Genomic DNA, 23,845 nt, shown 5'->3' on the forward strand with positions numbered 1-23,845 from the left:
TATTGTCCTTCAAAGGCTCATCCCTAAACAGTCACAGGAACCATGAAGCACGTGCACTGTTTGGTTAGACTGTGTCCCTCTGCTTTCTAAGCGTTGTTCTTATTTGCGCTATTAACTGCCCCACTTTATTCTGTTTTAAAACTCATTGAAAGGAGTTCTTGTCATGGCGCGGTGGAAACGAACCTGACCAGTATCCATGAGGAGTCAGGTTTGACTCCTGGGCTCACTCAGCAGCTTAAGGATCCCACGTTGCTGTGAGGTTTTGTCTTTTTAGGGCAGCCGTCACAGCATACTGAAGTTTCCTGGTTAGGGATCGAATCGGAGCTGCATCTGCCGGCCTACACCACAGCCACCGAAGCTCAGGATCCGAGCTGTGTCTGTGACCCACACCACAGCTCACGGCAACGCCGGATCCTTAACCCACTGAGTGAGGCCAGGGATCGAACCCACATCCTCATGGATCCTAGTCTGATTTGTTTCTGCTTTGCCATGATGAGAACCTTTCAATGAGTTTTAAAACAGAATAAAACAAGCTAATCAATAGCCACAAATAAGAACAACGCTTAGAAAGCAGAGGGGCACAGTCTAACCAAACAGTGCACGTGCTTCACGGTTCCTGTGACTGTTTAGGGATGAGCCTTTGAAGGACAATAAGGGATTCAATTATGGGTGCAGAGAGGACTTTTTTCCTTAAGTTTCTGACTTTTAATTTGCCTGTCCCAGGACTTCTGCAGCTATGAAGTCTGCATGTCATGCTACTAGACAGGGCTGCATCCAGGCGGGAAAATGGCCTGAGAGCCAAAAAGCTTTCCTTAGACCTTCCTCCTATTGGAGATTCAGCTGATCAATAAACTGCTCTTCTGAAGGACCGTTACCAGGGAGGGTTCGACTGACTGGCCATTTGCAGCTCAGGTCAATACTTTTAATTGTGTCAGGACTTGGTAAACGTGGCAGGGGTTTCCTCAGGGGACAGTGGGGGAACAGGGAAGAACGTGGGAGGTGAGATGCGCGCAGGGATAATTTGAGTGGAGGCCCCTCCTCAGCAGCAGGATGGCCGTGGGGAGTGGCCGTGGGGAGCGGCCGTGGGGAGCGGCTGGTGGGGGACGGATCTTATATTTCTGCCTGGGGTCTTCTGAGGCCCAAGACTCACTTGAAAAATTATTTTTCTATATTTTATGGCAGGCAACTGGTGGCCAGGCAACTGGTGGCCATTACTTGATTTGTGATGTCAATTCCAACTCTTTTTTGTTTGTTTGTTTTGTAGGGCCACACCTGCAGCATCTGGAGGTTCCCAGGGTAGGGGTCGAATGAGAGCTGTAGGCGCTGGCCTCCGCCACAGCCACAGCAACTCAGAATCTGAGTCACGTCTGAGACCTACACCACAGCTCACAGCAACGCCAGATCCTTAACCCACTGAGTGAGGCCAGGGATTGAATCTGCATCCTCATGAATCCTAGTTGGGTTTGTTAACCACTGAGCCACATGGGAACTCCCAATTCCAACTCTTCAATAGTTCATATAATGACTCTTTTTTATTTTTCTTTTTGGGCCTCCCCTTGGCATTGGAATTCCCAAGCCAGGGATCAGATCTGAGGCACAGTCATGACCTAAGCCACACCTGTGGCAACGTTAGGTCTTTAACCCACTGTGCCGGACCGGGGATCGAACCTGTGTCCCAGCGCTCCAGGGATGCTGTGAATTCCATTGTGCCACAGCAGGAATTCCTCACACAACTTTTAAAAAGATCTGAATCAACACATCCTGTAAAGTTAGTGTTATATATACATAATCATACTCCCAATCCAATGACCCTTTACCGGGGACAATCTTGCCCCCCAGGGGACATCTGGCAGTGTCTGGAGACATTGTTGGTGGTCAAAACTTCAGAGTAGGACAGGCATCTTAGTGGGTAGAGACCAAGGATGCTACTCAACACCCTATCAGGCCCGGCCAGCCTCTCCCCTAAAAGAATGATCCAGCTCCTCATGTGAACAGCGCAGCCCTCCCTCCCCAAGGAGGCAGTAGTGGCCAAATCCTTTGCTTTGAGAAAAGGACAACTGATTGTCTCCAGCAGCTTCCTGGGCAAGAAGACCCAAGAATCCCTTTTAGAAGGGAGGAGGCCGTATATCCACGTTGGTGGGGAGGCAGTTTCCGAAACTGTGCCCTAATCTGAAATTAACCCAAGCGCGTTCTCCATTACCCTGGCCTAGGTCACAGGATTTAATTTTCTCAGCAGTTTATGAAAATTTAATTTTCTAACCCCAGCTTCCTCCATTGAGATCAAACTTTTTGCGCTTCTGAAAAGACACCCCCAAAAGGTCCTAAGATGGCAATGTTCTTTCCGCAAATATAAGCCCGGTGATTTTGGAACGCTACAGGCTGGGAATCGCACGTACTCCAACAAAAGTGTGACCTGGCGTAAAACCCTATCTCCGCGTAGCCAGTCTATACTTCTGAAGGGAAAATGAACACCGCCCACCCCGGGGATGGCTTATCTGCTCAGAAATGATTTCTTGTAACTACATGGCATGTCCATGGTCACCAGACTAACTTGTTCAGGAGGAGATGCCTGCTGTGTCCTGGCAGCACACAAATGGCATCTGATGAGGGCATAAGGGAGCAGAGAAGTGCCAGGTCGCCTTAGCTGGCCCTCCCCTGGCCCTCTGAAGGACTGTCGGGTGTCAAAGATTAACTACGCGTGCTCACAGCCCATTCACCCATCAAGAAGCCTGCAAAGAGCAAAGGCCGCACGAGCTCCATCGACACCCCTATATTCCCTTGTTCTTCAAGTGTAGCTTCCAGACCGATGTCAGCATCGCCTGCAAACCCCCTAGAAAGTCAAGATCCTGGGCCCTGTGGCAGACCTGCAGAATCAGAACCTCTGGGGTAGGGATGCCATCTGTTTTCACAAGCCCTCCGGACAAGTCTTGGGTAGCCTAACATTTGGGGAGCCACGATCCTAGTTGATGGAAAGTGATAACGTGGAGAAAAGAGAAAATCTGACAGTGAGTCCTTATGAAAGGAAAAGCTACACCATTTTATACCTGGACACCCAGTTCCAGATAATGGGTGGGGGTTAAAATTCTCTTTTAACACACGTTGATGATTTATTTTTAAATTGATTTAGATTTTCCCTATAGTTGTGTATAGTATGGCTTCAATACAATATAATCCCCGTGTTTCTGACCGGGGTGGGGTGGCAGGTCCCTCTTGCCTGGCACAGGGGGCGCTGGGGCTGGACCTGTAACTGCTGCAGAATGAAGCCACTCCTTTTTTTTTTTTTTTTTGCTTTTTAAGGCCTCACTCCCAGCATATGGAAGTTCCCAGGCCACAGCTGCCAGCCTACAGCACAGCCACAGCAACACAGGATCCAAGCCACATCTATGACCTACACCACAGCTCACAGCAACGCCAGATCCTTAACCCACTGAGCAAGGCCAGGGATCGAACCGGAGTCCTCGTGGATACGAGTCAGGTTCATGACCACTGAGCCACGATGGGAACAGAATGAAGCCACTTTAGAGCCTTGGGTCTACAATGTCGCTTTTTTCTGTTCCTCGAATTGATATGTTCCATACTTACCCCCGGTCCTGTGATAGCTACCCATCCCCAAGTGACCAAGGCCCAGATCCTCTCAATGTCACTGGCGAAGGCAAAGGTAAGAATGGAACCTACAGGTCTCCGTAAAGGTTCTGACTGTGGGCGATGTAACCTAGCCTTCCCAATAACCTTCTATATCCTTTCTCTCTCATCTCCCTCCCTCTGCCTGCTGCTCTGTTCCTTTCATGTGGTGTGCTGTGCCGAAGCAGGGCTGGCATCAGAAAAAGACTAAAGAACTGCATGGGGCAAAAACTCTCCGTGGCCTCTGTGCCTTGAACAGAATTATGTTTTAGATAGGCTTGAACCTACATAAAACCTCTTCAGGGCCCTTTCAGGGCCCTTTCGCTGTATCACGGTTATAAAATGTCCCACCCAGTGGCCATCCCTCTTGATCTTTATCACCTTCCAAGCTACTTCTGGGTCCCCAAGTCCCTGACAGCAGTACACAAAGCCCACCATTCATGCCACCCACGTCTGCATCAAAGCAACTTCATCCCTCCTCTGAAGCCAGCCTGCTCTGGACAGGTGCACTGGGGGTTGGAGAGCAGCTGGAGGATGCTGCTGAGTGACAGCCTCACCTTGAGGTCCCTGTGGACGATGCCCATTCTGTGCAGATAGTAGACGGCATCCAAGACCTGGCGGATCAGAGTGCTGGCATCTTTCTCTGTGTAAAATCCCTTCTCCACTATCCGGTCAAACAGCTCTCCACCAGATACGCTGTTAAAAACAAAACAAAACAAAACAGAATAAATCAGTACAAGTTTGGGAGGACCTGTTGAACTATCCAGGGAAAAATGATCAATAAGAACTTTCGAAATGGTGAAAGACCCAAATTGATTTCAAAAAATGAATCCATTTTCAGATTTAAATGTTGCCCCTTATTCCCCAGAAGCTATACCAGGGAACCGTTTCTCTGTGCCATGATGCTCTAGATGGTCTGGAATGAAATAAAGGAGAGAAGATAAACCAGGACCCAGGGACCAGCCAGGCCAAGTCTCTCCTGGCCTTTGCCTCCACTCTGCTGGGACAACATGAAGTCAGAATAACCTTCTCGAATATCAGCATCATCAGTTACAGGGAAACGAGGCTGGATGAGATGCCTCCTTTGCATAAGAGAGTAGCCTTAAAGGTCTAGAGAGTGAGGGGGGTGTTGTGGGCAAAGGAGCGAGAGGCCAACAGGACATCGGGGTTCTTGACCCAGTTCTGATCCTAATATGCTGGGGGGATGAGCACTTGTGGAATCTTTGGACCTCAGTCTTTCAATCTGAAAAATGAGGGAGTTAACCTAGTCAACCATTCCTGAGAGGCACCAGGACCTCGAAGCCACGTTTGATTGACAAATAAAGACAGAAGAATGACACTCCATTACATTGTTTGGCTTTGGGATTTGGTGGGAATATTTCATTTTATTTGCTTTGAATTTCAAATTGCATTAACTATTTTTTTTTTTTTTAAATTTCAGGGCTGCACCTGCAGCATATGGAAGTTCCCAGGCCAGGGGTCCAATGGGAACTGCAGCTGCAGGACTACGCCACAGCCACAGTAACACCAGATCTGAGCTGCATCTGTGACCTACACAGCAATCCGTGGCAACACCAGATCCTTAACCCACTGAGCGAGGTCTGGGATTGAACCTGCATCCTTATGGATACTAGTCGGATTCGTTTCTGCTGAGCCACAATGGGAACTCCTGCATGAACTTTTTTTTTTTTTTTTTGAAACATATTGAAAGGGGACTTATGTCATCAAAGGTCAAAAAGCCCTGGTGGGCAAACCTGCAGAGACCCAGGTTTTTGACGGCTGTTTTGAATTTCACAAAATAACAGAACTGTGTAGTCCTGAAGCGAAACAATTCAACTAACACTTTCACCTTCAAATTCTTATAGACTCCCCTAAGAAAAATAGCGCTTTGTTCAAATAATTAAGCCGTCTTGGAAATTAGCTTCAAGGGATAGAGCAGTACTATTTTAGTAAAAGAGAAACAAATTTTCCAAAAACAAAATGAAAAGGATTTATCTGAACTATTAAAATCATAAAAGAGTTTGATAAACATCGTTTACAGCTTTAAACAACGTGCCCCAGCAGTTAACACACATACGCTAACACACAAAGCTATGATTCATTTTCTGCAAGTCAAGGCAATTGATCCCCTGATCCGCTGAAATGCTCTTTCTTAAAAGAAAAAACTAATAAAACACAATTGCAGCTATGAAAGGCCTAGTGTTTGAGTCTCCCCATTACCTACAGTCACTCTAAGCCATTCCGCACCTGGATAATAATTTGTTTCCAAAGCAAACTCAGCCATGCAGATAAAAGAAGAGAGATGCGTGGGAGAAATGAAAAGTAGTGCTGAGAGGGAAGAGAAATGAAAACGGGAGCATCCACATTCTCATGATCAAGTTGTGGGAAGGATCCATCCTTAGGCGAACATTCCCTCTCAGCAACTGATGTCAGGTTCTCACCACTCTTCATTTTTCTAGAACGTTCTTCCAATGAGTTTCAATGGAAGCGCTTTGCGGAGCTCAAGGATATCCTACAGGAGGTGTACAGTTGCCCAGGGTAGGGTGAACCCCTGCACATTCACTTGGAGGCACTCACTTCACAGAGTCGTTTACTGGATCACTCGTCCCACATATACTGGGAGCAGCTACCCTAGGCGGTTGGGGCCAATCAGGGTGGCATTAGCTGCCTTGACTGTGCCCCACCTTCAACACTGGCACCCCTTCCCAAAGCCAAACAATGTGATGGAGTGTCATTCTTCTGTCTTTATTTGTCAATCAAACGTGGCTTCGAGGTCCTGGTGCCTCTCAGGAATGGTTGACTAGGTTAACTCCCTCATTTTTCAGATTGAAAGACTGAGGTCCAAAGATTCCACCCCTGTTCTAGGGCTTTCTTACCACTGGCCTGCCTGCTACTCACGCCCTCTGCAAGAGGTGGAAGGCCTCCCCCCATGCCCACCTCCCACCCCAAGCTCTCCACACCCACACTTTGCCAGATCCTTTTCCTCCCTCAAAACCCATCTTTTGGGTCCTTCGGGCTTCCCACTCTCTCAAAGTCCTCTCCTCTGCAAGGTGATAGAAGGTTTTAATAGCTGTTGAATCGCATTTTCACTGTGATAGGTCAGCAATGCAGTAAGAATTGAAGCATCGGGGCTGAAGTATAAGACACTCCTGTCAAATGTGTCAGGGTCTTAACTTTCTGCACATTTACTACTTCGCTTCTTAAATTCCAAACTGCACCAGGGATTTCTTCTTCTGAACACTGTTCAGAACAAATGTGGTTTCCTTAGAAACCAAGGAACAGGGGAAAAGTTTAAAAGCTTGCTAATAAAAAAGTAACAACACTGATAAAAAGGCCTTAAAGTTTCACTTTATCCTTTCCAAAAACCTTCTCATGCATACATTTCAAGCAGGCTGTTCTTACAGACTGAATGTTTATACTCCCCCCAGTTCACAGGCTGAAGCTCTACCCTCCCCCGTGTGATGGTATCTGGGGGTGGGAATGTGGGGAGGTAATTAGGTTTAGTTGAGTCATGAGGGTGGGGCCCTAAGGATGGAATTAGTGTCTTCATAGAAGAATAAGGGAAAGCAGAGAATTGCCTTTCTCCCTTTCTCTGCCACATGAGGACACAGCAAGAAGGCGGCCGTCACTAAGCCAGGAACAGAGCCCTTCACAGGAGGCACCAGCACCTTGATCTTAGACATCCCAGACTCCAGGGTTGGGAGAAATACACTTCTGTCCTTTAAGCTGCCCCGTCTCTGGTATTTTGTTTTGACAGCCTGAGCTAAGACACTCAGTCCCTTGCAAAGAACCAGATTCTTCCCAAAATCACTGAAAAGGAAATACATTTAGAACTGCAGAGAGGGGCGTGTCTCATCTTCGGGCTGGCAGAATGTGGGCAGGTTGGGGTGGCTGGCTGCTGGGCTGACAGGTTGTTTTTCTGCATCAATGTCCTTCTATGGCAAGATTCCAATGTGTGTGGTTTAAAGGTTCTGGTTAGAAATCAAGTTTCCCAATGAAAACCTGCAAAGCATCAGAATGCAGGTAGGAGGATCAGGGGCCAGATGACTGGGGAAAAGGAGCAGAACCATAGGAACAGGTCAACAAATAAAATGACTGAATGGTAACTATGGGAGAGAGGTTCTGTTTCGGGGGTTGGGATATAGATGCAGAAGGAAACCGGTTCCCAGGAGACGGAGTTGGTTTGAAAATTCTCTTCTCTTCTTGATTCGAACTTGGACATTCACTTACAACAACCTGCCTCTGCAGTGAACTTGGCTTTGCTCCGTCTCTGATCTCCCTTATCTATTACATTGCACAGCTATCACTGCATGTGAATCTTAGCAACGCAAAGACTAAACAGTTGGATGTAATGATCTTAAAATTTCTGTTGACTTGCAAAATTGTAAGTAATGTGAATGTATTCAAATGGAAAAATAGTCAAGAAACATAATTTTAGTAAACTGTAAGTTTTGATTCTATACTGTACCACATACTGTAAGGTCCTGTATATAACTTTGTCAAGAGACTAGGCATCTGTGGTTAGTACCGGGCAAACCATGCTGTTCTTTACCTGCACTTGAACTTCTCCATCTGATTTTGGTAGATACCATCCTCTTATTTTCAGAGGTATTGCTAATTATAATTCTAAATGTTTTATATCTGAACAACATCATCCACACAGTCATAAAACAAAACAAAACAAAACAGTCCCTGTGCTAAGGCTGAAAAAATGGGCTCCTAAAATCCTATCACTCTAAAAGGTGGATTTTATAAAAATGTGAAAAAGGCCGACAGAAACAAGAATGGAACCCCAAAACATATCTCTTTGACATAAAATTAGTTTGAACTCAGGGCAGTTAAGAAGCCAGGAAATTTAGGAAAAGCAGCCCCTTTTCTGGCTAAAGGCAGGAAATAAATTCTCTCACTGGAGACAGATGCTTATCAGCCCAGAGTGGAGCTGGCAAACAACCTTGTTCAACTAACTCTTGTGACATCTGCAGCATTTACCACCCCCTATTCCAAGGCCCTTTGTGTTGTCCATTCTTCAAAAATTTGTTTGCCTAACAGGTACGAAAGCTTCCTGTTCTGGTCACTTCTTGAGGTCTTCATCGTCTTGTGAAGGCACCTGTGTATACGTAAAACTCAACAAGGAGCTCCCATTGTGACTCAGAGGATTAAGAACCCCGCATAGTCTCTGTGAGGACGGGGTTCAATCCCTGGCCTCACCCTAGGTTAAGGATTCAGTGTTGCCACAAGCTGTGATGTAGGTTGCAGGTGCAGCTCGGATCTGGCATTGCTGTGGCTGTGGTGAAGGATGGCAGGTGCAGCTTCAATTCAACCCCTAACCTGGGAACCTCCATATGCTGTAGGTGTGGCCCTAAAGAGGAAAAAAAATGAAAATGTGTGTGATTTTTTCCTAGTCCTCCTAGACCCAGCCAGGGACCCTCAAGGGGCTGAAGAAAACTTCTTCCTCCCCAGCGAGGCCAAAGAGTACAGCGCTGTGCTGCTAACCCGAGAGGCAGTGGTCAGAAGTATCCACGGTGACACTGGGATGATACAAAGCATTGCAAAGGCAGCTGTTCCCCGGAAATGCACAACACTGCGAATTCACACAACTAGGCAGTGCCATCACTAAGGACCCAGGTGACTTGGCAGTAAGAGCCACATGGCCTTACTGTGCCCCAAAGCAAGGCTGGTTATAGTGCATGTCTTCTAAGAACCTTTCCCCCATTTACCTTCTTTTTCTCTTTTTCTTTTTGAGCCACACCTGCAGCATATGGAGAGTCCCAGGCTAAGGGTCTAAATGGAGCTACAGCTGCTGGCTGACACCACAGCCACAGCAACGCAGGATCCGAGCTGCATCTGCGAACTACACCACAGCTCATAGCAACGCCGGATCCTTAACCCACTGAGTGAGGCCAGGAATCGAACCCGCATCCTTATGAATACTGGTCAGATTTGTAACCCGCTGAGCTACAAGGGGAACTCCCAGCCACCTAATTACTTTTGATCCTAAGAGGAAGGTGGTCCTAAAATATGCAGGTGGTGACTGACAGGCTGCAAACAAAGCAGTTTTCCCACTGTGAAAGGCCATGGCCCAGACGACAGAAATGCGCTTTTTGTCACTCAGCCTGGAGAAAGAAAGGGACGATCAGTCTCCTCAATCAAGTCCCAACCTGGCAGCTCCTGGGACATCCCTCCTCCCACGCAGGGCACCCTCTGTCCCTGTCCCTGTGACTGTCACGACATATGTCATCTGTCTTTGGTACCCCTGGCGGGGGACACAGGGTCTCTCTCAGCCACTCTGGGAAGCTTAAGGGTTTATTTCATGAAGCCTCTGTTCTCAATATTTCTCTCCTTCGACAAATCCCACTTTCATAATAAAAATATCTTTCTTCTCAGAATTTAGTTTCATGACATCTTCCCTGCCTCAATCTGTTTAGAAAATTTCAAAACACAAACACAGGCCTCCCTGGTCCACGGACCAGATATACATTTAACCCCTTGTGCGCCATTCCATCTGGATTCTGATTCTTCTGCCTTCTCAGGATCCAGGTGCCGTGGACTGAACTGTGTCGCTGCAACCCACACTTTCTGCTTTGGAATCTTAACCGCCCCCCCCGCCCCCGCCCCCAGTCCATCTCAGAATGTGACTGCGTTTGGAGAGAGGGCCTTGAAAGAGGTTATGAAGGTGAAACGAGGTCAGACAGGTCTAGTGAGAAGAGACAGCAGGGGTGAACAGAGATGCTGGACCATCCGAGGACCCAGCTAGGAGGTGGCCGACTGCACACCAAAGAGAGAGGCTTCCAGAAAAACCAAACCAATACCCTGGACTTGGCCTTGCAGATTCCAAAACAGTGAGGACGTAACCTGTGCTGTTTAAAGTCACCCAGTGCTGCTTTGGAACAGGAGCCCAAGAGACTAACACGCTGGGCACATAAAGCCTATTCCACAGCCCTGCCGTGCAGCTTTGAATGTACACTCTTCTTTTCAAGCTTTATTGGGGGCAGGGGTGATACCTTATTTGCACTGAGTGCTGCTTTTTTATTTGTTATTTTATTTTTTTGTCTTTTTGTCTTTTCTAGGGCTGCACCCACAGCATATGGAGGTTTCCAGGCGAGGGGTCGAATCAGAGCTGTAGCCACCAGTCCACACCACAGCCACAGCAACGCCAGATCTGAGCAGCTCACGGCAACGCTGGATCCTTAACCCACTGAGCGAGGCCAGGGATGGAACCCGCCACCTCATGGTTCCTAGTTGGATTTGTTAACCACTGCACCACGACGGGAACTCCTGATACTGCTTTTTCATTCACCTATATTTGTACCGTATGCTTTTTTATTCACCTACTCAAACAATCTTGTGTCAAGTGATAAAATACGTTGTCCAGGGGCTACCGAGTGCAGTGGGGGAGGAGCTAAGACACACAGACGAGACGAACACAGTGCAGATGGTCCTGACGTTGGGGGGAGAGGGGGTGAAGGTGCTTTGGAAAAGGCCCAGGGGACGGGGCAGGAAATCGTGAATTGGAGCCACCTTAAAGGAGGAGCAGTATTCAGTCAAGTGGAGAAAGTCTAGCGGGCAGGCAGAGGCCACTCATTTGGATGAGCACGAAAGGAGCTGCTGCCGAATTAATCTTCAGGGAAATAGAGGCAATGAAATAAGCGTTAAGTGAGCGCTTTCTAGAGGCCACCACGTGGCAAGCAGTGAGTCTGTATCTGAGAAGCTACAAAGTAAGTTCAAGTTCACCATCACGACCACCAGGGATTCATGACTTGTCAGACGATGACCCAGGCTGGTTGACTATAGGACATCGTAGAGAAATGTCTATGGTGGTTAGAGAAGGTTCCTGAAGGAGGTGTCTTAATTTTTGTCGTGTCTCCAGAGTCTAGCCCTGCAGAAAAGTGTCAGCTGACGCCCGAAGGAAGGCGTGAGGGGAAGGTCACGATAGGCACGGGGAAGAGGAGGGACAAGGTGTGCACAGAAGCCTGACTTGTCTGGAGTCGTGCCTGGTGAGGACAAAGTCATGTCGTGAGGGATTCCGAGGACCAGGCAGTGGAGGGACTGGGTGGCCTGCGTTCGAGGGCACTCCAAGCTGCGATGATGCAAGGAGACCTACTTCTGAGAGAGATGCTATCCAGAGTGTGACCATCTGTGAGTGGGATGCTTAGAACAGGAGTCCTTCTGCACGGTGCGTGCAGTGTCTTCCAGGGAAGGTCTGTCCTCACCGTGCTGGAAGCCCATTGCTTTTATCCTCTCGGTCCTGCAGGCTTCCTGAGCAGGCTTCTAGATGCACCAAGAAGAGGAAATCCATTCCTCTGACTCAGCCCACTCTGCAGTGTGCACTGGTTTCCCATCCATCCAGACAACAACTTTCACTGCTTTTGGTGGGGCTTCAGTGCTTCCTCACAACCAGTCATCTCTCCCTGTCTTCCAACTATGTCCCTCCAGTGCCCATCCAGCTGCCCCTCAAGGCTGCCCAGGAAAAGTGTACTTAACAGCCAAAAATGATAGATATGAAAGAACTGGAGGGGTTTTAATTCTGCACATGGAACTTGTCTGCTGAGACTCTGATAGAGAAATGCTACTTTTACACTACTCGTGAGAAAAAAAAAAAAAACTAAAGGATTTGTTTAAAAAACTTAGCATGCTCAAGATTAAGAGAAAACAGCTCATCTCTTCTAACACCTGTTCCCATTCCAAAAAAGATAAGTTAATTACAAATCATTTTTAGATTTTTGAATTCCAAGAGGGTGAAGCGTGTCTTATTCACACTGAATTCCCAGTATCTACGACAGATTCCGGTGAGGGAGGAAGAAAAAGAAAATAAATGAACTAAGAGATAAATGTGAAACATTCTGAGAATTCAAAAGGCTCTGGGGAGAATGGAAATGAGCCTGAGCTGAGTATCAGGTGCAGCCACTTTCGTGTGGGCTCCCTGATGACCACACTGGATGACAGCACAGGGCCAGCCAAGTGATTATCAGGGGAAGAGCTTCTGGGCAAAGGGGTGAGCCTGTCCTGAAACCCTTAGGACAGCACAGGTCTTAGGGTATTTGGGGACCAAAAAGAAAGGGTTCCTGGAGTCTGGTGGGCAATGAGTGGCTGAGAAAGACGAAGGCCCAGATCACACATGGCCGGGTGTTATGGGCTGAATATTTATGCCTCCCCATCCATATATTTAAACTTGACCCCCAAAGTGATGTAATTAGGAGGTGGGGTCTTTGGAAGCTAATTATGCCACGAGGGTGGAGCCCCCATGAATGGGACTAGTGCCCTTATCAGAGACCCCAGAGAGCTGGCTCGCTCTACTCCCACCATGAGAGGCTACAGGAGAGGTTGGCAGTCTACCACCCAGAAGAGGGCTCTCACCAGAACCCAGCCACGCTGGCACTCGGATCTGGGACTTCCAGGCTCCAGAACTGTGACAAGTACATCTCTGTTATGCATTAGCTACCTGATCCCTGCTACTTTGTTATGGCAGCCCATGGACAGAGATGCCATGTAAACTAAGATTCCAACATGATGGGTTTATTCTACATTTGATGAGATATCACTGGTGGATTTTCAGCCAAGGCATAGGGGAACTGGTCTACATTTTTTCAAGGCTCACTCTGGCTGCCTGCTGTGCAGAGAATGGGTTATAGTGACAAGAGTGTAAGCAGGGAGATCACTGGAGAGTTACTGCAGTGATACAGGTGACAGAAGCTGGTGGTTTAGCTTGGGGAACACGGGAGTCTAAGAGGAGTATACAAGCATGAGGATGTTCTGAAGACACAATAGACAAGACTCAGGAATTAAGCTGGTGTAAGGCATGCTGGAAAGACATGAAGCAAGGCTGTCTCCTAATGATAAAGAAGATGGGGTATATATACACAGTGGAATATTACTCAGCCATAAAAAAGAATGAAATAATGCCTTTTGCAGCAATAAGAATAGACCTAGAGATTATTATACAAAGTGAAGTTCGTCAAAGACAAATATCATATGGTATTACTTATATGTGGAATCTAAAACAAAGGATACAAATGAACTTATTTGCAGAGTAGAAGCAGACCCACAGACTTTGAAAAATTTATGGTTACCAGGTGGGGCAGAGGGATGGACTGGGGGTTTGGGATTGGCATATGCACACTGAGGTACATGGAATGATTGGCCAACGGGGACCTGCTGTATAGCACAGGGAACCCTACCCCATATTCTATGGTAATTGGCGTGGGAAAAGAACCTGAAAGAGAGTGATACGTGTTCATGCAAAACTGAACCACTCTGTTGTACAGCAGAAATGATCACAACCACACCTCGATAAAACTTAAAAAATAAACAATGTCTCCTAGACATTTGACTGGAGGAATAGCTAGATGGTGATTCCATTATCGGAAATGGGGGACCCGTGTGAAAGCCCAACCCGGGCAGCACTGACCACTAGAACTTCTGCAATCTGATGTGGCAATCACTAGCCACAGGGAGCTACTGTGTATCTGAAATGTGGCAAATGCAACTGGAAAACTGGCTTTTAAATTTTATTTAATTTTAATTAACGGAAATAGCTCCAGGGCACTATTCTATGGGATTGCATAGATCTAGAGCCTTGGGGAGGGTATGGAAATCTGAGATGCCTACTGGATGGAGATGTCAAGCAAGCAGCCATACTTCAGGGGAAGGCAGGGGCTAGGGTTCAATATCAGCAAGTCATCAGCACATAGACAGTCTTCAAAGCCACGAGCGTGGACTTGACCCATTGGGAGAATGTAGGTGGGCAAGAGAAAGGCGTATGAGAGCTGGGGATGCCGATGCTCCGATGAGGAAGAGCCTGCGAAGGACCAGACAGAGGGAGGAAGCAGAGGAGGCGGGTGGGGCCGTGGACGTGGAGGAGGAGGGTCTGGTCCACCTGACAGATGCTGCTGAGAGAGCAAGGAAGTTGAGGACACAGAAGTGGCCACTGCATTTGAGCAGACGAAGGCCAGGGCTGGAGGTGGACAGCTGGAGTCAAGGGCCTACAAGGTGCTTTTAGACTCTCGGCGCTGGAGATGACTGAGTACACGGAGGCAGGTACCCAGGACTGGCCTCTCTGGGCCTCATCCTTCTCATCTACGCAAAGGGGATCATATACAATCTAGGAGCTACGTGGAACAATGAAGGGAAAACTCCTAAGCAGACGCGCAGTGTGCTCTAGGGTTTTGTGAATGTCCGTCTCCTTCCTTTTCTGCTGAGGATCTGGCGGAAGGAGCCAACCCCTGATTGACAAGGGATCAGGGTGATGGGAGCTGCTGGGAACAGGTAGCTGTGACAAGAGGTGGGTGACATAAGTGAGGCGGGTGACACAAGAGCTTCTGTTTCTCCAGACTGAACAGTCCTCTCCTCTTCTCCCTGTTCACAGGATCCAGGCACTTGACTGGGACAAAAATCCGTGACAATGTAATGTGTCCTCACAATTCAGTGTTGTGCCTTCTGTATTAATTAGATAACATTTCTATAACCTCACATAATGAAGACTCGCCACGTGAGGGTTGGAACGCTCTCGACCTTCTACAGAACATTTCCTGCGATGGTCAAGGTTAATGAAATACCAGGTGACATGCCAGAGCCCCGAGCAGTGACCTTGTGGTAGTGCACACATGGCATGAGCTTTGTATTAACAGATGTTTTTGAATATATTAGATTTAATTTGGGGGAAAATTCCATAATGAGCTGTTTGTTACAGACCCGGTCCTCCCACCACTAGCTCTGATGAGTTCTGAATATTTTCCTTGGCAACAATTACTTTTCTATTATGATTTTCTGGTGTTGAAGTAATTTTGCACTCCCGGAGTAGGTAACAACTGGAGGAGACAGGAGATGGCTCCGGATTAGGTCTGGACCATGGCTTGATTACAGAGAGACCGTAAAATTGCTAACGCTCACGGAGGGATGGCCAGTGGGCTGAAAACACATCCTTTTCTATCTTGGGTAAGTGAGTGTGTTCAAAACCAAAGGGGAACAATTATGCAACTTCACATACGCCCAGAGATTTTTTTTTTTTTTTTTTTTTTTCTTTTTAGGGCCGAACCATGGCATACAGAGATTCCCAGGCTAGGGGTCAAACCGGAGCTGTAGCTGCCAGCCTCCGCCACAGCCATAGCAATGCTAAGAGAGAGCGTGATGGGGCTCACAGCAACACTGGATCCTTAACCCACTGAGCAAGGCCAGGGATCGAACCCTCGTCCTCGTGGATACTAGTCGGGTTCCTTAACCACTGAGCCATGATGGGAACTCCTATGCTCAGATATTTAAAATCTGAAGACAACTCCATAGGTTCCCCAAACTTATGACAAGTCTAAAGGATGCACTGATGCTTTTTTTTGTTTGTTTGTCCAGCTTGCATTTGTTATATGAATTTAGAGTCATTCTAGTGTTTCTCAGCCAATCTCTACTGAAAGTGAACCACCACATGCATTTAGCTAGAATAAGAAAGGTCTAAGAATGCCATCCAAGAAGAACAACCAAAATAAAACACCTATTGTTCAGACATGATCGAGTCTGCGGAGTTCAAGTTTACTTTCTATCAAGAGCATACACAAATGCGCAAGACCACAGCTGCCCACTGCAGGCTTTCCTGGCGCTGGGCCACTGGTGTATCTGTTGAATCCTCACACATTTCCATCTTTCTAATTCCTGTTCATCATTTAGATCCTAGCTTGAGTAGCACTACTTCCAAAAGGCCTTTCCTGAGCCCCAGACAAAAATGAGCTCCTCCCCTCCCCCATCACGCTCTCTCTTTAGCATCTGCATTTTCGCCCGGCACTCAGCGGGCGGAATGAACTACTGGCATATTGGTCCTGCTCTGCCCCTGCCTATTCTGGGCTGTGAACTTCGGGAAGGCAGAGGCAATGTCAGCTGACACTGTTTTACCCAGGGCCTAGCACAGTTCCTGGCACAGACAAACAGCTAACACACACACAAAGATAAAACAGGGAGTGGAATCTGGGTGTAGTTGGGAAAGACATACCTAAGCAGTCACGCAAATCCCCCAAGCACTTGCCATGAGGGGCACAGTGAAGGCTACCTCGTTTAGCTGACTGCCTGCTGAACCAATTTTCTCTTATTATCCACCACGTCCATCCAACCCCCCCACTCACCCATCCATTCTCAACTCGCCCAGGTACCTAAACTTGCTACTGGTTTGCATGCTATACCTTTGTCTCTCCAACCACCTGGGCCTCTTCTGTACCATGTTTTGCTTTTTTGCTTGGAACAGGTGCCTCACACTGAAGAATGTTCTGGGACCCCCCAGCCCACCCAGTGAATGGCTCTCCCACCTAATCAGTCCTGGCTTTGCCCAGGGACCCTGAGTAGACAAGACTTTGGAAATTCCCCGCAAGAGAAGAGTATACCGAAAAGCATCTAAATAAGAGAACCTGTCAGCATGTTTTTATAACCATCCGTTTAAAAATCAGGTCAAAAATCCATGTAGGATGATCTGCTGAAGGGTGAGTAGGAGGGATACAGAGCAGGGTGCGGGGTCAGAGTGACTCCCCAGTGAGGGCCTGGCTGGCAATGTCATGGCCCAATCTGTGCCCACGGACGGGATGGCACGGATCAAAACAGACCAGAGCAGCCTGCAGGACAGAAGCAGTTAAGCCATCATGGTTTGTTGTCGTCTGTGCGTTTTGATGGATAACTCTTTTAGACATTCTCTTATAACTGCACAGATCTACATTAAATGCAGAAATAGCCTCAGTTAATTAGCTCTCTTAGAATGAAGATAATGAAACAGACCAGGTTCCAGACGTTTCATAAGTAGCCACTGAACTGGCTTTTTCTCGCTCAGTCCCAGCTGCTCCAAGTATGAGAATATAACACACACACCCCGCCCTCCGCCTCACAGCTAAGGTTCAGGCAGCCTCACACATTTCCCATGGGTTCTAGTCCCTTACTGGCAAAAATAATTCTGGCTGATGGATTTCCATTTTTTTCTAGCACCCATACACTTACCCTCCACGTACAGCACAGAGTGAAATAAGACGTAACATGACATTGAATGCGATCATTGCAACATCCTCAAAGACAACGTTTCACAACCTTCAAAACCTCATTTTGGTTGTATTAAGAGCCTTAACATAAAAACCAAGAGAGGTTTTCTCCAAAGTTAATAGATCTACTAAGGATGGATACAACTAGGCGTTCCTGCTGCGACACAACGGGAACGGTGGTGGGATCGGCATCACTGGAACGCAGGTTAGATCCCCGGGTCGGCACAGAGGGTTAAGGATTCGAGCTGCTGCAGCTGCAGATCGGATCTGATCCCTAGACCGGGAAGTGTATGGGCTGCAGGGTGGCCAAAAAAGAAAAAAAAAAAAAAAGGAGGGTGGATACCACTCACCCCCAGGAATGATGAGCAGCTTGGTGAAAACTGTCCTAAGATTTGGGTGGTAATTTAGAATCACCACCTCCAAGGTGCCAAGCCCAAAACTTTAGGAGCTGCCTTTAAACAAAGACTGAAAGTCAAGGTGGGGTGACGAACGGTAAGACCTAAAGTTCCCGCTTTCACATTTGAAACTGTCTCTCTAGGAAAACAAATTATTTGTGAAAACAAGAGCATGAGACTTCTTCAGTTCCAACCCAATTTGTTACAGAAATGGAAGTCACGGAAAGGACTTGGGATCCGGTGCCCACCCTGCTTGGCACAGATCATCACTCAGGGACATGTAGGGCCCCTCCCTGCTCCGTCCACTGCCCGCAGGAGCTTGGAGATGGGGGCACACGGATGAGCCCTTGCTGGAGGGCTGCTGTCCTTGTCAACAGAGCAGTCCCTCTGGTCAGCCAACAACCCCAAATCAGGATCTCGGGGAAACTGCCAGTGGTTTTTCAGGTTCCAAAGAGAAAGCTCTTTCTGGGAACTCCCTTCTTTCCCTCTTCAAGGTCTAAACCTATCCTCAAGGAGAACTCCGGCCCCACTCCCTGCCCACCCCATCCCTCTCCTGACTCTGAGCCCAAGCCCCTGTGCTCACAAGAGCCTCATGCATCTTCTCCTTCCCTCTCTGTCTTGGCACAGAATGGCTCCTCGCCACTGCGGGTCTACAGGAGACCTCAGGCAGAACCATTCCTTCCTCACCAGGCATGCCTGCTTGCTTCTGAACCATTTGTTTGAAAAGATTTTTTGGAGTCCCTCCCATCGTGGCTCAGCAGAAACGAATCTGACTAGGAGGTAGGTTTGATCCTTGGCCTTGCTCAATGGGTTAAGGATCTGGTGTTGCTGTGGCTGTGGTGTAGGCTGGCAGCGAAGCTCTGATTTGACCCCCAGCCTGGGAACTTCCATATGCCATGGGTGGGGCCCTAAAAGAGACAATGAATAAATAAAGTTTAAAATCATGTATTTTTTAATAAGTAAGAACAAGAAAAGTTGGGAGTTCTTATCGTGGCTCAGTGGTTAATGAATCTGACTGGGAACCAAGAGGTTGCGGGTTCAATCCCTGGCCTCACTCAGTAGGTTAAGGATCGGGCGTTGCCGTGAGCCATGGTGTAGGTTGCAGATGCAGCTCGGACCTGGTGTTCCTGTGGCTGTGGTGTAGGCCAGTAGCCACAGCTCCGATTGGACCCCTACCCTGAGAACCTCCATATGTGGGTGTGGCCCTAGAAAAGACAAAAAAAAAAAGAACAAGAAAAGTTGAAATATCATGAACTGTTGAGGAGTGAAGACAGGAATTAAACTGCATTGTTCTGGGCCAGACCTAAGGCCAGGGTTATTTATTTATTTATTTTTATGGCCACACCCACCATATGGAGGTTCCCAGGCTAGGGGTCAAATCGAAGCTATAGCTGCCAGCCTACATACACCACAGCCACAGCAACACAGGATCCGAGCCCTGTCTGTCACCTACACCATAGTTCATGGCAACGTTGGATCCTTAACCCACTGAGTGAGACCAGGGATCAAAGCCGCATCCTCATGGATCCTAGTCGGATTTGCTTCTGCTGCGCCACAATAGGAACTCCCCAAGATAATTTCTTAGCTTCCCTTTACTGCATCTCTGATGCAGGTGGGGTATTTAATGACGGTTGATTTTATGTGTCAATTTGACTGGAACAGAGTATCCAGATATTTGGTCAAATGTGACACTGGATGCGTCTGTGAGGGTGTTTGGGGATGATTTAAACTGAGTAGAGCATATTTCCCTCCCCGAAGGCAGTGGGCCTTGTCCAATCAGTTAAAGGCCTGAAGAGAACAAAAAGGCTGAGAAAGAGAAAACTCCTCCTGCTTGAATTCCTTCTAGCTAAGCGTCAGTCTTTTTTTCCCCCCTGTTTTTGGATTTGAATCAAAATGTTGGTTCTTCCCAGGTCTGGAGCCTATTGGCCTTTGGACTAGAACTGCATCATCAGCTCTCCTAGGCCTCCAGCTTGCCTACCTGCCCCTACAGATCTTGGAATTTGTCAGCCGCTACCACAGTGTGGACCCGTTCCTTGTAATAAATCTTATGTATATGCACACATCCTATTGGCTCTGTTCCCCTGTAGAACCCTGATTAATCACATAACTAATACAGAGACATTCAGCTCCTGGGTCTTGGAAGATTCTGGGCATTTACAGGTCTCCTTGGCTCAACTCCAGTTAATGGCATCATCTGCGGCACATTCAGAAAGACAAATTCCTGGTCTCCAAAGTAGGGACCTCAGAGGCCAACTGGCTAAACCTCTCACTTTAAGGGACAGAAGTGATGCTCTGAGCTATGGGGTGACTCGACGATGGGCACGTGGTCCACAAATGGCCCCGTCCCTGGGCACTGCCTCATGATGTCTCCTGGGAAAAGACCCCTTTTCCACTGACTCTAGTCACCAACCCAGAAGAGAAACCAGAGAGTAGGAAAAACAGGGCGGGAAACAGTAGGAAATGAAGGGTGGGATCACAGAGGGGAAACGAGAGTGACCAAGTGTTTTCAGCAGTTGACGGTCTATTCAGAGACCCCCTCAAACATTCTCCTGACTGGAAACGGAGAGCATGGAAAACTCACATTTACAAATAATTTACCCGTGGCTCCAACTTCTCCCCCATTTTCCAGCAAGCTTTTCTAAGATACATGAAACCCAAGGAGGCAGATCTGAGGTTCAGTAATTATTTTTTTTTTTTTTCTTTTCAAGGCTGCACCTGCGGCATATGGACATTCCTGGGCTAGGGGTTGAATTGGAGCTGCAGCCGCCGGCCTACACCACAGCAATGCCAGATCCGAGCCGTGTCTGCGGCAACACCAGATCCTTAACACACTGAGCGAGGCCAGGGATGGAACCCACACCTTCACAAAAACAGTGTTGGATTCTTAACCCACTGAGCCACAGTGGGAACTCCTGGGGTTCAGTAACTCATGACATCACCTTTACAGGTAACACAGGCATCGAGCCAAATTCGAAGTCTATCTTTGATGATAAAAATGCCACTAGGCCAAGCAGAAGTTTAAAATTCTGTCCAAGCACCAAAGGGGCCCTAAAACACACCTACAACAAAGTTCTTGTTTGTCCTTGATTCATGGGTTTCTGGAACAAAGTTCTTTCTCAGATTACCTTTTCCTAAATTTGGAAAAATAAAAAACACCAACAGAAATTCATACACAGCAACACTGAAAACCCACAACAGCAGCTTCCATAGAGACTCAAGTCTCTTACTCTCTTCAGCACATTCTGTTCCTAGTGTTTTCATCTGGGGTGTGTGCATGTGTGTGCATGTGTGTCTTCAGAAATGACCATGAACTTTGGTCAGTCTGGCTCCCACAAGTCAGAGCAGGCCCCCGTCCACGAGCAAGGCTGGAACAGGCCTCCTCCTGGTCCTTCTGGGAGCAGGGCCCTCTGCAGCGATGGCCCCAAACCTTCTCACAAGCATAAGTAATAAGGCTCTGTGGGAGTTCCTGTCGTGGTGCAGTGGAAACAAATCCAACTAGGAACCATGAGGTCACAGGTTTGACCCCTGGCCTTGCTCAGTGAGTCAAGGATCTGGCGTTGCCATGAGCTGTGGCATAAGCCAGTGGCTACAGCTCCAATTAGATCCCTAGCCTGGGAACCTCCATATGCCATAGGTTGGCCCTAAAAAGAAAAAAAACAAAAAACAAAAATAAGGCTTTTCGGGCACAGAACTGAGAGTCTTAAGCTTTGGACTTGATTTTGCTTTTAATGTTCATGTTTCTCTGCTGCCGGGATCTTTTAAAATGTGATGTTCTGTTTCATACATGCTAGGAGGGCTGCAATTTTAAACAAACAAAAACAAAACTAAAAAAAAAAAAAAAAAAAGGAAAACAACCAGTGCTGGTGAGAATGAGAAGAAATTGGCATCCTCATAGTTTGCTGGTGGGGATGCAAAGTGGTGCAGCTGCTCTGGGGGAAAGAGTTGGGTGACTCCTCAAAAACTAAACACAGACTCACAACATGACTCAGCAATTTCATTCCCAGGTGAACTGAAAACATTGAAGTATTTCTCACATTCATTTCTGTTCATATAAAAATTTGGACATAAATGCTCATAGCAAAATGATTCATAGTACCTTAATGTACATCAATTGATTAGATGAACAATAGTGATATATTCATTTGAGGAATATTATTCAGCCATTAAAAGGAAAGCAGTACTGATACACGGTACAACACTGCAAACATGGTACAATACTGAAACCTTACACGAAGGCCACACATTGCATGAAGCTACCTGTACGAAATGTCCAGGGTAGGCCAGTCTGCAGAGATGGAAAGTGGATGAGTGATTACCAAAAGCTGGAAAGAAGATGAAATGGGAAGTGACCACTAGTGGGTACAGAGCTTATTTCGAGGGTGATGAAAATGTTCTGGATTATACAGCGTTGACAGTCACACAGTCTTGCGAGTATACTAAAAACCATCGAACTGAACTCCTTCAAAGGGTGAATTTATGGTATGTGAATTCTATCTCATTCAGAAAATACCTTCTTCTCTTTTTCTAGACCCATTAATTTTTTTGGCCACACCCCAGCATGCAGAAGTTCCCAATCCAGGGACCGACTTGCGCCACAGCAGTGACAATGCTTGATCCTTAAGCCCCTAGGTCACCAGGGAACTCCCAGACCGTTATTTTTATCAATAGGATGACAAACATGCACAAGGCATTTATACCAAAGAACTTGGAAATAACCTAGTGTTTCCCTTGGCCATTTAACAAACAGAAATCTCCCCTTTGTCTTGGCTTATTATTTCCATCTGCTCCACATCTAGTGTTTCTCTCCTTTCTGACGACACACAGGGGTGGTCTCTCTGGGGGGCTCCCACGTCCTCTTTTGGACAGCCCCTCTCCTTCATGCCTGCTTCCTGCACACACCTACCCCTGCTTCACCAGCCCCCGTCTCCAATACAGCGTCTCCTCTTGAGGAACAAAGGAGAAAAAGCGTAAAGCACAGAGACCTTTGTCTGCTATGTCATTCTCAGGCAACCGCTGCAAATAAACCACTTAACAAAGGATGCTGGAGTCATTCTCTCTGGAAGCAGCCTTTAGCTGCTTACGTCTCCCAAGGTCTCCATCCCATGACCTCCAACGACGTAAACGGCACCTCACTTACTCACGGGAATGTGAGCCCTTTTTTATTCCTATCAATGGATCCCTTTAGCAAAGAACTTAATTGCATTTAAAGCCCACTAAAGGGATTTGCTTCAAAATACACCAGGAGTCATTTTGGAAAGGGACTATGCTCATCAGGGCAATAAAAAATGTTCTAAAAGTGGTTGTATAACTTGGGAAAATCTCCTGAAAATCATTGATTTGCACACTTAAAATGAGTGAATTCTGTGGTATATAATTATACTTCAGTAAAGTTGTCAAAAACAAAAAATAAATAAATAGGGAAGATGGGGTAGAAGAAGGGGACGTGGGTGGGTGTAGAGGGAATGCCTGGGTGATGGGTAAATACAATGGGTGCTGCTGGTATTGCCTTGTGCACCCCCCCAGGCCACCCTAGACAGACTGGCTGAGAACTTTGCTGAAAGTGCCTTGTAACTCACGTCCTCCCTCCGCCCTGTCCTGCCTCCTTTACTCCTCCAGATGCTGATGGCAGCAGCTCCTCCCAGAAAATCACCTACGCCAAAGCTCCGCTTCAGAACCTGTTTCCAGGGAATCAGACCTAAGACAGAGTCTTATTATATATTCACTCTACATTTTTAAACATTTAACATTTTTGATAACAAGAAAAAAAAAAAAAAACCTAGAAGTTCCTCAAGCTGAAGTACCACCCACTCTAGGAAAATTATACCTGATGTTTCA

At 47.2% G+C, this 23,845-nt stretch overlaps 1 protein-coding gene across 10 annotated transcripts in view; it reads right to left on the reverse strand.

Annotated features, from left to right (window-relative positions):
- Window positions 1-23,845, reverse strand: part of CAMK1D (calcium/calmodulin dependent protein kinase ID) — a 433,657-nt gene that overhangs the window by 58,531 nt on the left and 351,281 nt on the right. For all 10 annotated transcript variants that reach the window (XM_021063979.2, XM_084978725.1, XM_084978730.1 and 7 more), the window contains 1 exon segment: window positions 4,179-4,317. In XM_021063979.2, the coding sequence (XP_020919638.1) occupies window positions 4,179-4,317 (139 nt within the window).

The sequence above is a fragment of the Sus scrofa genome, chromosome 10 (assembly GCF_054392235.1).
Source record: "Sus scrofa isolate SSC_HxYL_T2T_F1_AM1 chromosome 10, Sscrofa_HxYL_maternal_Yorkshire_Landrace_v2.0, whole genome shotgun sequence".
NCBI classification, from domain to species: Eukaryota; Metazoa; Chordata; class Mammalia; order Artiodactyla; family Suidae; genus Sus; species Sus scrofa.